Source organism: Ruditapes philippinarum, unplaced genomic scaffold (assembly GCF_026571515.1).
Source record: "Ruditapes philippinarum isolate M1 unplaced genomic scaffold, ASM2657151v2 ctg3495_1_1_1_1, whole genome shotgun sequence".
Taxonomy (NCBI): Eukaryota; Metazoa; Mollusca; class Bivalvia; order Venerida; family Veneridae; genus Ruditapes; species Ruditapes philippinarum.
This window is the reverse complement of record NW_026853797.1, coordinates 46,609-59,692: the sequence shown is the minus strand read 5'-3', so window position 1 is coordinate 59,692 and position 13,084 is coordinate 46,609. Positions and strand designations below refer to the sequence as shown.

The following is a 13,084-nucleotide window of genomic DNA, read 5'->3' as shown; positions in this document are numbered from 1 at the left end:
TATAAACTTCCCGCAAAAAAGATCAATTTATTTGTCAATAGCAAAAGAAAAAAAATAAATTGACAAATCCAAGATTGTTCAATTTAGAAACCCGTCTGTAAGAAAAAGTAATTTTGTATTTTGATGTGGAGATTCAGTAATTGAATATGCCTCTCAGTACAGGTACTTAGGTTTTGTTTTGACTGAACATTTAGATTATTCGGTCACAGCGAAATGCGTTGCTAAGTCTGTCGGAAGGGCCTTAGGTTTGCTTATAGCAAGGGCACGCTCAGTTTGTGGATTTCCATATCAAACGTTTACCAAACTTTATGATTCAACTATTGTACCAATTATTACTTATGGCTCTGGTATATGGGCAACTGAAGACTTTAAATGTATTAATGCAATTCAGCATAGAGCAGCAAGATATTTTTTGAACGTTGGTAAATATACGTCAAATGCTGCTGTAAATGGTGATATTGGGTGGCAACCAATGATCTGTAGGGTTAAAAAAACAGTTGTACATTTATGGTCTAGATTAGTTAATATGTCAAGTGAAAGACTAAACAGAGAAGTGTTTGTTTGGTCAAATAATGCAAGTAATAGAAACTGTAAAAATTGGAATTTTAAAGTTGTTAACATGTTTTTAAAGTATGATTTAAATGATATTGTACATATTAGCAGGTTTGTGTCTAAGCATGAAATATGTGGAAAACTTGTTCCAAAATTATATGAAGAATATGGCATGCCGATGTTAATCGTGTTAATGCCCAGACAGGAAATGGTAGAAATAAACTTAGGTTCTACAGATTATTCAAAACTTCTTTTCATGTTGAACCATACTGTAAATTAGTGCTAAATCGATCACATAGAGGTCCACTTGCAAAATTTCGTAGTGGAACAGCCCCAATCAATGTCGAAATTGGAAGATATAATAATGTCTTGTTAAACATAGAAAATGTTCTTTTTGTCACAATATTGGAATTAATGTAATTGAGGATGAGATGCATGTGTTACTACACTGTCCTTTGTATATTGATTTAAGACAACAGCTTTATTTTAAGGCTTGTCAACATTTTTCTAATTTTGATAGTGTAGATGATGTTGAAAAGATAAGGATACTTCTGAATGAGGAGGCCATTGTTAATTGCTGTGCCAAAACCTGCTTTCAAATGTTAGAAAAGCGTCGTGATAGTTTGTATACTGGGTAATCTTAAACTGTACTATATTTTTATTGTATATAAACATTGTTTTAGTATATGAACATTGTTTATCTTGATCTAAAAAACCTTGTTAATACAATGTACATGTAATAATTCATATGTCTGATTAGATCAGTCATGTGCTTTTACTGTTTAGACCATTTTGTAATGTCGAGCATTATAAACTATATTGAATTCAGTTTTCTTTTTAACGGTATTCTAGGTTTTAATTTAAAAAAAACAAAAACGATAGATTATCTTTAAGAAGAGTTTTCTAGGTCATAGCATTTAGAATATGTGTATATATATGGTAAAGAAATTAAAATACTTTAGAACCGTAAAATAAGGAGATAGACAGGACTGATTTTGAGAATTTGGCTCCCTATAAGATGCCTGAAGCATTTTGAAGTACAAGTGGTATCTTGGTGTATTTTACCTATTTAAGGTATGCTGAATCCGATAAAGGTGGATACCAAATTGAAAAACTTGATCTTGACCACCCATTGAAATGGCCATTTAAAATGACCACTAAAATGGCCGCTAAATTTCTTTATTATAAATGTATGAGATATCAAAGAAAGGAAAAGCCTGAAATTTGTCACAAAGCATGTTTGGGTAAAACCAAATTAGACACCAAAACAGAATTAAAAGCACAAAACAATCCAATATGGCCGAAAAATCCAAGATGGCAGACATTTTTCTATAGGCTAATATAATAGTAATATAGAAGTAATATTAAAGATAGTTCTGAAAATTTTAAGGCATTTAAACATATTTAGGGTTTACGCAGCGAACACTACACTCTTTCCTGCCCATATGCTAGATTTTATCTGGCACTCTATGCAAGCATATAGATGCCTTCAGCGTCAAGATGTGTGAGGGGGTTAAAACGTGTGCATGCACAATATACATTAATTAAAGCCATTTTTCTCTGAGTACTCTTGGGTTTTGGTGTTCGTTTTTCTGTTATCGGTCGTCGTCTTCGTTCTTCTGTTATTGATCATCGTCGCAGTTCTCTTGTTGCCAGTTCTTCTGTTATTGGTCGTGATCTTCGTTCTTCTGTAATCGGTCCTGGTCTCAGTTCTTTTGTTGTTAGATGTTCTGTTATCGGTTCTCGTCTCTGTTTTTCAGCTATCGGTCGTCGTCTTCGTTCTTTTTCGTTCTTATGTTATCCGTTCTCGTCTCTATCCTTAGATAATGTAATCAGAGTCTGGTCTCCGTTTTCTCGTTGTCAATTTTTCTGTCATAGGTTCCCGTCTCTGTTATCGATCCCCGTCTCCATTCTTCTTTCCTTAGTCCTGGTCTGTGTTATTTTGTTATCGGTCCTGGTCTCTATTTTTTGTTATAAATCCTCGTCTCCGTTGTCTTGTTGTCAGTTCCTCTGTTATCGGTCCCTGTCCTGTTGGTTCTCGTCTCCGTTCTTTTGTCATCCTTGTCTCTTTTCTTCTGTTCTCAGTCCTGGTTTTTCCGTTTTCTTGTTGTCAATTCTTATGTAATCGGTTCCCGTCTCTGTTATCCATTCTTCTGTCATCAGTCATCGTCTATGTTTTTCTGTTATCGGTCCCTATTTCTGTTTTTCTGTTATCGGTCGACGTCTCTGTTTGCTGGTTGTAAGTTCTTCTGTTATCGGTCCCTGCCCTGTTCTTCTGTTATCGGTCCTCGTCTTTGTTCGCTTGTTGTCAGTTCTTCTGTTATAGATGGTCCCTGTCCTGTTCTTCTGTTATCGGTCCCTGTCTCTGTTCGCTTGTTGCCAGTTCTTTTGTTATCGGTCCCTGTCCTGTTCTTCTATTATCGGTTCTAGTCTTTTTTCGCTTGTTGTCAGTTCTTCTGTTATCGGTGGTCCCTGTCCTGTTCTTCTGTTAGCGGTGCTCGTCTCTGTTCGCTTGATGTCAGTTCTTTTGTTATAGGTCCCTGTCTCTGATCGCTTGTTGCCAGTTCTTTTGTTATCGGTCCCTGTCCTGTTCTTCTATTATTGGTTCCCGTCTTTGTTCGCTTGTTGTCAGTTCTTCTGTAATCGGTGGTCCCTGTCCTGTTCTTCTGTTAGCGGTGCTTGTCTCTGTTCGCTTGTTGCCAGTTCTTCTGTTATCGGTCCCTGTCTCTGTTATTATGTTATCGGTCCTCGTCTTTGTTCGCTTGTTGTCAGTTCTTGTCTCCGTTTTTCCTTCCGTTATCGGTGGTCGTCTTCGGTCTTGTACTTCGGTACTTGTTTCCTGTTCCGTTAAGGTCTTCTCTTGTTTCTATCGTTGCCGTCATTCTGTGTCTATGTCCTGGTTATGCCAATCTCGTAGTCATTTATTCGTTCAGTGGAGTAGCGGGGGATCGAACTCACGACCCCCTGATTTGTAGGCAGACAGTGTTACCACTGCACCATAGCGCCCGCTCTGAATAATAACCATTTTTGAAAATCCTTTATACATTAAATACTATTTCAATGGCTAACAAACGGTGTATTACAATTATATTTTAACACCTCTACTATGTAGCCTACCCACGTGACTTTTATATGGTCAAAGAAATATTACTCGATTTACAACAAATAATATTTTATAGATAACTTTGCTGTTACTTTAAGATATCCTATTTTATTTTAATTTTATTTTTTGGGGGAGGAGGGGGGGGGGGGGTAGAAAAGTGCAGTATATATTTTAAAACACTTTTTGTCTCGGTTTGTGTTGTGTTTATGGCATTGAAATGACATTTTTTGACATTTAAAAATAATTTTTAAATATTCATTTTAAAACATAAATACCATAATAAGTGCAAAATATATGAAAACACAATGAACAACTTAAAAAAATATCATAGCTACAAATAATGTTGAAAATTACGGAACATCTGAAGTGATATTTTCCACACTTTCTCACGGAATTGAATTCGTTTTTACGAGATAATAATTCCCAATTAGAAATATTATTTCGTTTTAACGAAATATAAAATCTTAATTATGATATATTGATTCGTTATTACGAAATATTATTTCGTTAATACGAAATATTAATTCGTTATTACGAAATATTATTTCGTAATTATGGAATATTAATTTGTTATTACGGAATATTTATTCTTTGGTAATATTTATAAACTAAGCTTATTGTTAAATATAAGTCAAGTAAAAAAACATAAAAAGTGATTTTTTCAATCTTATTATTATACCTTAACGGGTAAGTAAAACATTACTCTATATACTGTTAATTGAGCCATTAGGCTTATAATCGCTATATTTGGTGGCCAATCTCATTAAAATCTGATCATTTTAAATAATAATTTGATTTTGACAAGAATAATTAATTGCATCATATTGTATCATAGTTTTAATGACCTATTTTAGTATTTTTAAGCGGCCATTTTGAATTGACCTTTTGAAGGACAAGGTCAATTTTATTTTCTTGGTATCCACCCTCATCGTCTTCAGCATACCCATATTAGGTTAAAACACTCAAGATATAACTTGTACTATAAAATGCCTCTAGCATTCATATTTTTCTTAAAATCAGTCCTGTCTAAGAGTTTTAAAATAGGATATCTTAAAGTAACAGCAAAGTTATCTATAAAAATATTATTTGTTGTAAATCGAGTAATATTTTCCATTTACAAATCAATGCCAAGTCATAACTTTGACACAACCGCTGTTGTTATAGAACATTAATATTTGGGTCTTCATATTGTTTAGCACAATACAAATTTTAATCTCTGAACTATTTTGTTTATGATTAAATTTTTCAGCCGTTTTCTATGGGATAGGCAGAGTAGTTTGAATTTTAACTTTACTCATATATGACATACTTGTCAAGATCTTTGACTTGCCAAAGTAATGATTAAGAACAAACTCAGATGACATTTCATTTCTTTTTCTGTATATGTACATTAAGTGAGTAGTCATTAAAATATGTGATAGAGTTTTTTAAGGAATGTGAAAATGTATAGTATTTTAATAGTCTCTAGCAAATCAAATATTTGATTGGTTTCATATATGTATGCCATTTGTTTTATCCTGTATTTTATACTGATATATATATGTGTGTGTTATTGAGACTTAAATAAATAAATACATTAATAGTGAAACCGGGTATTTTTATAATATAAATATATATACTTATTTCTTTACTTTTTATGTAAAATGATATCAAACGACTTCTATATACTTCCGTGTATTAAATATTTATAAACTTCCCGCAAAAAAGATCAATGTATTTGTCAATAGACTGCCAATCTATTTAATGTTCTTAGTTTGTATGAGTTTAAATACACATGGCTTAATTTTCTGAACTTTCTGTAAAAAGAAATTAAGAAAAATTTTTTTTCAAATCAAGTCAAGATTTTTCTATGATTTCTTTATGCTCAACATCTTGCTTAATATCTCATAATAAATTATGTACGTATTTAGCAGGCATTTAGCAGGCATCCTGCGCTTCCTTTTTAGTAATAGGCATAATAAACCACGAATTCAACCAGTGTTGACACATTTTGAAATGATAAACGATGAAATCATTACCTGTGATAAGTACGGCCTTTTTAACAGCGGATACAGCTAACCTTTCCGGATACATGACCAGCACGAGGGCGGTCAATACGGCTCCTAATACAGCCGTTAACGTAGATCCAGTAATAAAACAACTAACACTCAACAGTCCTACAGCAATAGTCAGCACAAATGTACACATGGTCTATATTTTAAATATTTACAGAACTATAGAAATGTAGAAAGAAAATCACAAATATTCTTAAAACGTAAACTGTATTCCAGGGGTCGGTTTCATGAACGATATTATTCATGAACAAGTGTTTTCCTGTATAATAAATGCCTGATATATCATAACTAATTATACATTTTTGTTAATTACTGATGCCTTATTTGTCCATCATATGATACGTAAAACTTGAGCTTTTAACAGTCTGAGAAATTAACTTATATTTCCTCTTTTACATTGCAATCGACTTGACCTGTTTTTTCAACGTTTGAAATAATGGTACATGTAGGATATGTGTCCCGGCGCAAATTATTGTTTTACATTTAAAAAACTGAATATTCGAGCATAGTGTGTGGTTAACAAACACTTTACAATGAATATCCAAGAAATTAGATGTTGTATCATTGCGGAAAATATTATTTATCCAACGAATTTTAACATGAAATTTATATTCAAGGGAGTGGAAACACCAAAAGGGAAGTTAATGTTATGCTTCAAACAATAATAGCAATTATGAACAATTAGACTATGATGTCAACTTTAATTGTTTGACTTACTTGTATCAATTATCAAGGAAATTTTAATTTCATACAAAACAAGTCATTTTGTGTTTTTGTTCGTGTTATGCTTACAATCAAACCCGAATTAAAGGTAATTGATAGATGAATTTCATCGTATTTACTGCATTGTCTGGTACTTAAGTACTTGCTATATACTTTGCAATATTTACTGTCTGAGGGAGCATATGTTCTCTATCTAAAAAAAACCTGGCTCTATTATTTCATTAAGAAGCAAAATGGCATGAATGGCAAGTTGATATATTATGATGGTTTACTGATTTGACACAAGCTATTTGAAAAAAGTGCTGATTGAAAATAAGTAAATCGTTACTGTTCGGTCGTAACCGTCATATGTCGGAAAATGATTTGGGATAATCGGTGAGGTATAATATATAGGACATAACTTTGTTCTTCTTTTCTCGAAATGAGGTCAATCAAAGCCATATCTCTTATAGAGAGATAAACGAACTAACGTATAGCTTTTTCAAACAAATACAATTTGAGTTTTTGAAATAATGCTTTAAATATTACTAAGTATTTTAAGATGTTTAACAGTCACAAGCGACAAGCGTCACAATCTGGCTTGTAAAAGGACTTATTTGTGTGGCAGAAGTAGAATATCCAACTAAGTATTACTAATACTAGTGACAGCTTTTGAATAACAAACGTAGAAATTTGTGAAACTTCTGGCACCGCTCGCTACTTAAGAACAGTGACATATTTACCTAATACTTGATATTACATGTATTACAACCTGGTTATCCTGGCAATATCATACTAGTGTTTTCCCAACATTAAGTAAAATGAAAAATATACTCTTAATTTATTTGAAATTTAGTTAACTATAATTCAATGTTTTGTGTCATATTATTTGTATGCAGTTATCTTAAGTAACGTATTTACATGTATCATGAAAGTGAAAAGCTTCATAACGTAAGCTCTTGAAATCTATCTAACTTAGATTTTATTGAAGTGTTAATCGACACAAAATACTCCAGATTCTAAGTACAATATCATTGTTTAGAAAGCTACTTGTGGAAAGAGCTATTATCTATAATTCATTATACCAAAGAAATCGCAGATTGTAAATGTCAAATTGAAGGTTTTTTTGTGTTTTCAAAAAGTAAAAAACTATAACAATTACCTGTGTTGTCATATTTTACGTTCTGTTACTCTTGTTTTAAGTTGATTTATAAATGTAAAGGAGGAATTTTATGCTGCTCAAAAAAACTTAATTGTCTTAATTGCTTTTAATAGTTTTGTTATTGATGTTGTTGTAATTGTAGTAGTTTTGGTTTTGTCTTTCTGTTTTGTTAGTGAATAAGGCTATCTTGTTGTTATCATATTTTGGGCTTGTTTTATTGCAGTTGTATATAGCTTACATGGCACATATCAATGTGCAGTAGTGACTTAATTTTATAATCTATCATATCATCTTCAAGCATTATTTAGTACCTAACAGCAGGCAAAGTTTTTAAATCTAATCCAGAGTAATCATCTATAAAATATTCTTCATCTTCTCAATATTAGGCCGCAAAGCTTTTTGTTCTTTCTTTTTTTCCTATATCTTAAAACTTTGTGCAGTCAACTTACGCGACATTGTATGTGAATGTCTACTACATTTCTATGAAAAGAAGTGATCTTTTTGCCTGAAGCAGATTGCGCATGCGCTAGAAAAGATTTCATCATGTCAGTTTTGAATAGCAACAGACGGCGTCGTAAGAATGTATAACGCTTCTTGTATTTGTCTGAAATAATGTTTCTTCAAAATTGTCGATGTACTGAGTTGCTTAAACAAGAAATAAACAAAGAAAAAATCTGTAAATAAGTACAATTCTGTAGGGTTTGCTGCATCATTTGTTTTAATGTACCTACTTATTCATATAAATACAGATTTAAGGTAGAAACTCTTAAGATGTTGCAGATCATAGGAATTTTCATGCCTTAGTTTAAAACAGTTTATGTGTGAAGAACTTGAAATATATTTAAAATTTATAATAGCTTATTGAGTTGTAACAGCTTCAGAGCTTTTGATTGTTCTCATTAAAAACTAAGTTTTATTAAAAAATTACATCACGAAGAATTATATCAGTTTTAATAGCATCTCTTTTTTAGGCATATTACAAATGTGTTTACGTAAGACAGAGCAATTCTTGTAAATAAAAATCAGTTTCGTATATTATATTATATTGCAATGCCATTTCATCGTATTACAGAGTTAATCGCATTTATTGTTTTTCACAAACCATATTTTGAGAAACACGCTTAATTTTAAACATAATATTTCTATTGGCAATGACCAAGTGAATTTCTACTGGGGTGTGTGGGTTTACGACATCACGTCGTAAGACACATAATAGAATACGAGAATTAATAGAAGGGACATATTATAGAATGGACAAATGATAGAGAGCGACAGACGTCATACAATATTTATTATATAACACTTGACCGAATAATGAGGCGCATTATATTTCGACTTAGTGTCCTATTGTTATAATATTCAGTTTATCCGATTATATAGTCTATGCAATAATAATGGTGCATTTTGAAACGTTAAATGAGTTTTCGTACCTTGCACCTTTTATTGTAACAAGAAACAATACTGACTGAATTGTTTGTTGTTAGATGGTATCTAAATCAAATCAAATTATCTAAATCTAAAACATGCACAGAAATCAAACAAGTCAGCATCTGTTTGATGTGATAATACTTCAAGATAACATCACCTATTAACATCTACAATTTGTCAATTAGAAACAGCTTTTTGTTCGTTCTTTTTGAATGTATAGAAATGTGTATCAGTAATTTTGTGGATTTTTCTTTCGAAATAGATCTACAAATGAATAACGCCTAACCTGCTAAATTTCTTCAGTTGACTGGATAAGCTTCCGTACGTTGTTTGGAACCGTCCATTATCATTTTTTGGGATATAAAGATGAAAATTAAATATTATTTGGCCAACACTGAACAGTATACAGCCTGGTTAGATTGTACGGATGTGCTGGCGGGTCTTGGCCTGTACTGGTCACATCCGGTTCCATTGGTATGTCAATATTGAGCCATACCTTTATATATGAAGAGATGTATTTGAATTTTAATATATAAACTAATTAGAAAGAAATGAGCATTCAGTGACGTGTCGGTAAATAATCATTTTTTTCTTATAAGGATATATTTGATTTTGTTGTTCTTAATGGTTCCGATGGAGTACCATTTTTCCAGATTCTTTTTATATAAGAATAGCATTTCCTTGTGGGGGTGGGGTATTTTATTTTACAATCCAAACTGACTCAATTCTTTCAAACCGTATAATAACAAAAGAGTATTTTTTCATTACTTTTCAATATTGGTATATATACGTCTAGCTTCTTGCCATCAATTTAATATTTTTAGTTAACCTGTGAAAAAATGGGTCATATGAGGGTATTATCTCTCGAAAAACTATTGAAGTGGGTTTTTCGACATTTTAAAAAACTCTTGTACTAAAGGCCCAAAATCATTTGGGAAAAAAACTATTTTCATAGAAAATAAAAAACCAAAGGTTTATTGATGAGAAATATTAGCACATATAGTATTGTTTTTTTTTAAAAAAAACAATACATTTTTAAGAATTCAATGCAAAAAATAGAATACAAATTTCGATATATATATATATATATAGCAGTAATGTATATGCTACTTAAAAATGGAAAACATAACGTCAAATTTTCAAGAATGCAATGCAAAAACAAAGAAGTTATGAGACCTATATGTATTTCGATATATATACTATATAGATACAATGTATATAACATAGCTAGCTACAATGTATCTACTACCACATGAAATGGGGGAAATAACGTCTGACAAATACATAACTGTTGTAATCCAATATGTTATTTCCTATGTTATCATCTAAATCAAGACTTGGTGAATATTTGAATAATCCTTAATTCCTCTTTTTTATAATCACAGATTGACCTTCCGCACCCATGCAAATACAGAAACAGAAACACTGTCGTACGTGCTTATGAAAATATCTATTTAGCATTTAAGTAATTGATTACAAAAAGTGATTTAATAGTTAACGACATATTTACGATTTCTGCACTTCAGTGCAAATAGTAATAACAAATACTATTGATGTATGGATACTTGCAAAACAACACAATCTCAATTAAAACATAAACTGACAAAACTACTGCTTGGCTGTCCTTTATTTTTTGGTTGACAGGATGTGGAGTGGTTGCACACTTGATTCAAGCATTGCCTTAAGGAATGGGCATATTAAAGAATTTCAAAAATAACATACTTAAACCCACTAAAGACAATACGTGCGTTGTTGTAAATATTCATGACTCGGTAGCCATTTTGTCAAGTTTGCATGCCACCAATTTTTCTCGCTTGAACCAAGTGTGCAACCACTTCACGCCCTGCACCTTATTATTGAAATTGTGCCTTTTTACGAAAATGTAACTACATGTATATTGCGCAGTGATGTTTTTTTGTATGGTACTAAACTTTTAGAGAGTTTCTATCTCTTTTGGAACATTGAGACTTTAATTACATTATCACGATGGCAGAACAATGCCTCGGAAAATCTAATGAGAATATGAACTTGCAGGATTATGTTACCGCTGATACTTATTTTAAGTGTATGATGTCATAGTTTCTTTTCCATGTTATATAAAGCTCCATGATTACTAGAAATGGTCCTTGTCGTGTGGTTATTTTTGAAACTGTGATTACCATACAGTAATTTCATGAAAAATATTGTATATACATATATATATATATATATTTCATAATACCATTCACACTGATATGATAAAATATCATGATCTAATGAAATTTATTCTCAATTTCATTACGTTTTGTTTGTTGTTCTGGTTCGTAAGCATATTAAAAAACCGATATGTTTTTTTTATAAATGAATGAATGAATGAATGAATGAATGAATGAATGAATGAATGAATGAATGAATTTATTTATTTATTTATTTATTTATTTTGTCGTTTTTTGTCTTTTAACATTAACTGTAACATTTTTACAGATAATGTTGTATTGACCACCTTTTGTCAGAATTGGGAAAAGCTATTAAACCATAGAAATATTTTCTCCAGAAACCTTATTTCTCTTGGTAAAATTTAACGCATTAACAGCCGGTCTACGTTTGTTCAAAAGTAATTTGCCATTGATTCTGTTTTGTTTTTCTTGTGAAGGAATGCTTGCAGAGTAAAATTGCAGATCAAAGGTAATATTATGTGTAAGTTATTTACAATCATTAAAGTGTTTAAATTTATTTCTATGTTTTACTAATATGTAATTGAAATGTCTTCTAAAAATCATTTATTTTCAAATTTTGATAAAAAAAATCAATGTGATCACCTGTTCATGCAAAAAAGAAAACATTTTGAAGGTAGAAAATCAATGAACTCCTGTCAAAAAGAATCTATCATTAAGTTACAATAATGTAACGAACGAACGTCAGTTAAATTATCATATTACTATACTGAGGTTTCTTCTTGCCATGATGAGACTAAAACACGTCTCCTAGATTATTGTTCCATTTGATGTAGTTTTAGATCAGTACATTCTATCCAAACTTTCAGATCATTTACTCATTCCGTTTTCCCATAATTATCTTAATTGTGAAAAATTGCCCAAAATTGCATTGCAACGCTTTTTACTCGAATTCGTCTAAGAATAGCACAAAAATACATTTTCCAGTTTATTTCTGAGTATACTTATTTCTATCTTTCGGAGATCTATTTGTTTAAGTGTCCCTGCTGATATTTATATGAAATTGAAATTTTATGTTTTTAGGCTTTAAGACCGCAGTGGAGTTCCTTTAACTGAAAGTTTGCACGTTACTTATCTTCATGTAACGTTTGTATATTAGCCTTTGCTCTGTGTAGATTAAACATAATAATCTCTCCAGATTCTGAAATAATAACAGATTCCGAGTAACTTAAGCACAAGTATTACCTGTTATTAATACAGCCTTGTTTTTAATTTCCACTTCTTCTTTTTTGAACCACAATATAACTGCGACAATGGCTCCTATCACCGCCACATACATATATCCAAGAAAATAAATACAAACACTAACAACGCCTGCAACAGTAGCAATTATATCTTTATCCATTTTTATGTCATTAGCTTATACCTTTAAGTTTTACACTCGCAGATTGTAGAGGTACCAATAAAATACAGTTTGCTTTATTAACTTTATAATATGTTTCTTTTTTTTTCACATTAATGGTCTCTGTTATTATTGTTTTATTATATATATAATCTACACAACAACTTAGAATTATATTAAGTGCAATCATCGAACTCTGCAAACTCTTCTTTGTACGATTACTAATGGTAGATAGTGTTATTATATATAACACCAAGAGTGTTATTATATATAACACCAAGAGGACGAAAACCACATTTTTATATTATATCCTTTGAAAAGGAAAAAAACATATGAGCCGCGTCACGACAAAACCAACATAGTGGGTTTGCGACAAGCATGGATCCAGACAAGCCTGCGCAACCGCGCAGTCTGATCAGGATCCGTGCTGTTCGCTAACCATCTCTATTACAAGTAGAGAAACTGATAGCGAACAGCGTGGATCCTGATTAGACTGCGCGGATGCGCAGGCTGGTCTGGATCCATGCT

General features: G+C 31.5%; 1 protein-coding gene across 2 annotated transcripts in view; it reads right to left on the bottom strand.

The window, feature by feature from the left end:
• Positions 1 to 12,574, bottom strand: part of LOC132737917 (17-beta-hydroxysteroid dehydrogenase type 6-like) — a 38,540-nt gene extending 25,966 nt beyond the window's left edge. The window contains exon 1 of one of the 2 annotated variants that reach the window (XM_060725295.1): positions 12,400 to 12,574. In XM_060725295.1, coding sequence (XP_060581278.1) covers positions 12,400 to 12,559 — 160 coding nt within the window. In that variant the 5' untranslated portion in view covers positions 12,560 to 12,574. Of the gene's footprint in view, positions 1 to 5,673; positions 5,861 to 12,399 lie in introns of those variants that run through there. The other variant, XM_060725294.1, reaches the window with a different exon arrangement.
• Between the last annotated feature and the right edge of the window lie 510 nt (positions 12,575 to 13,084).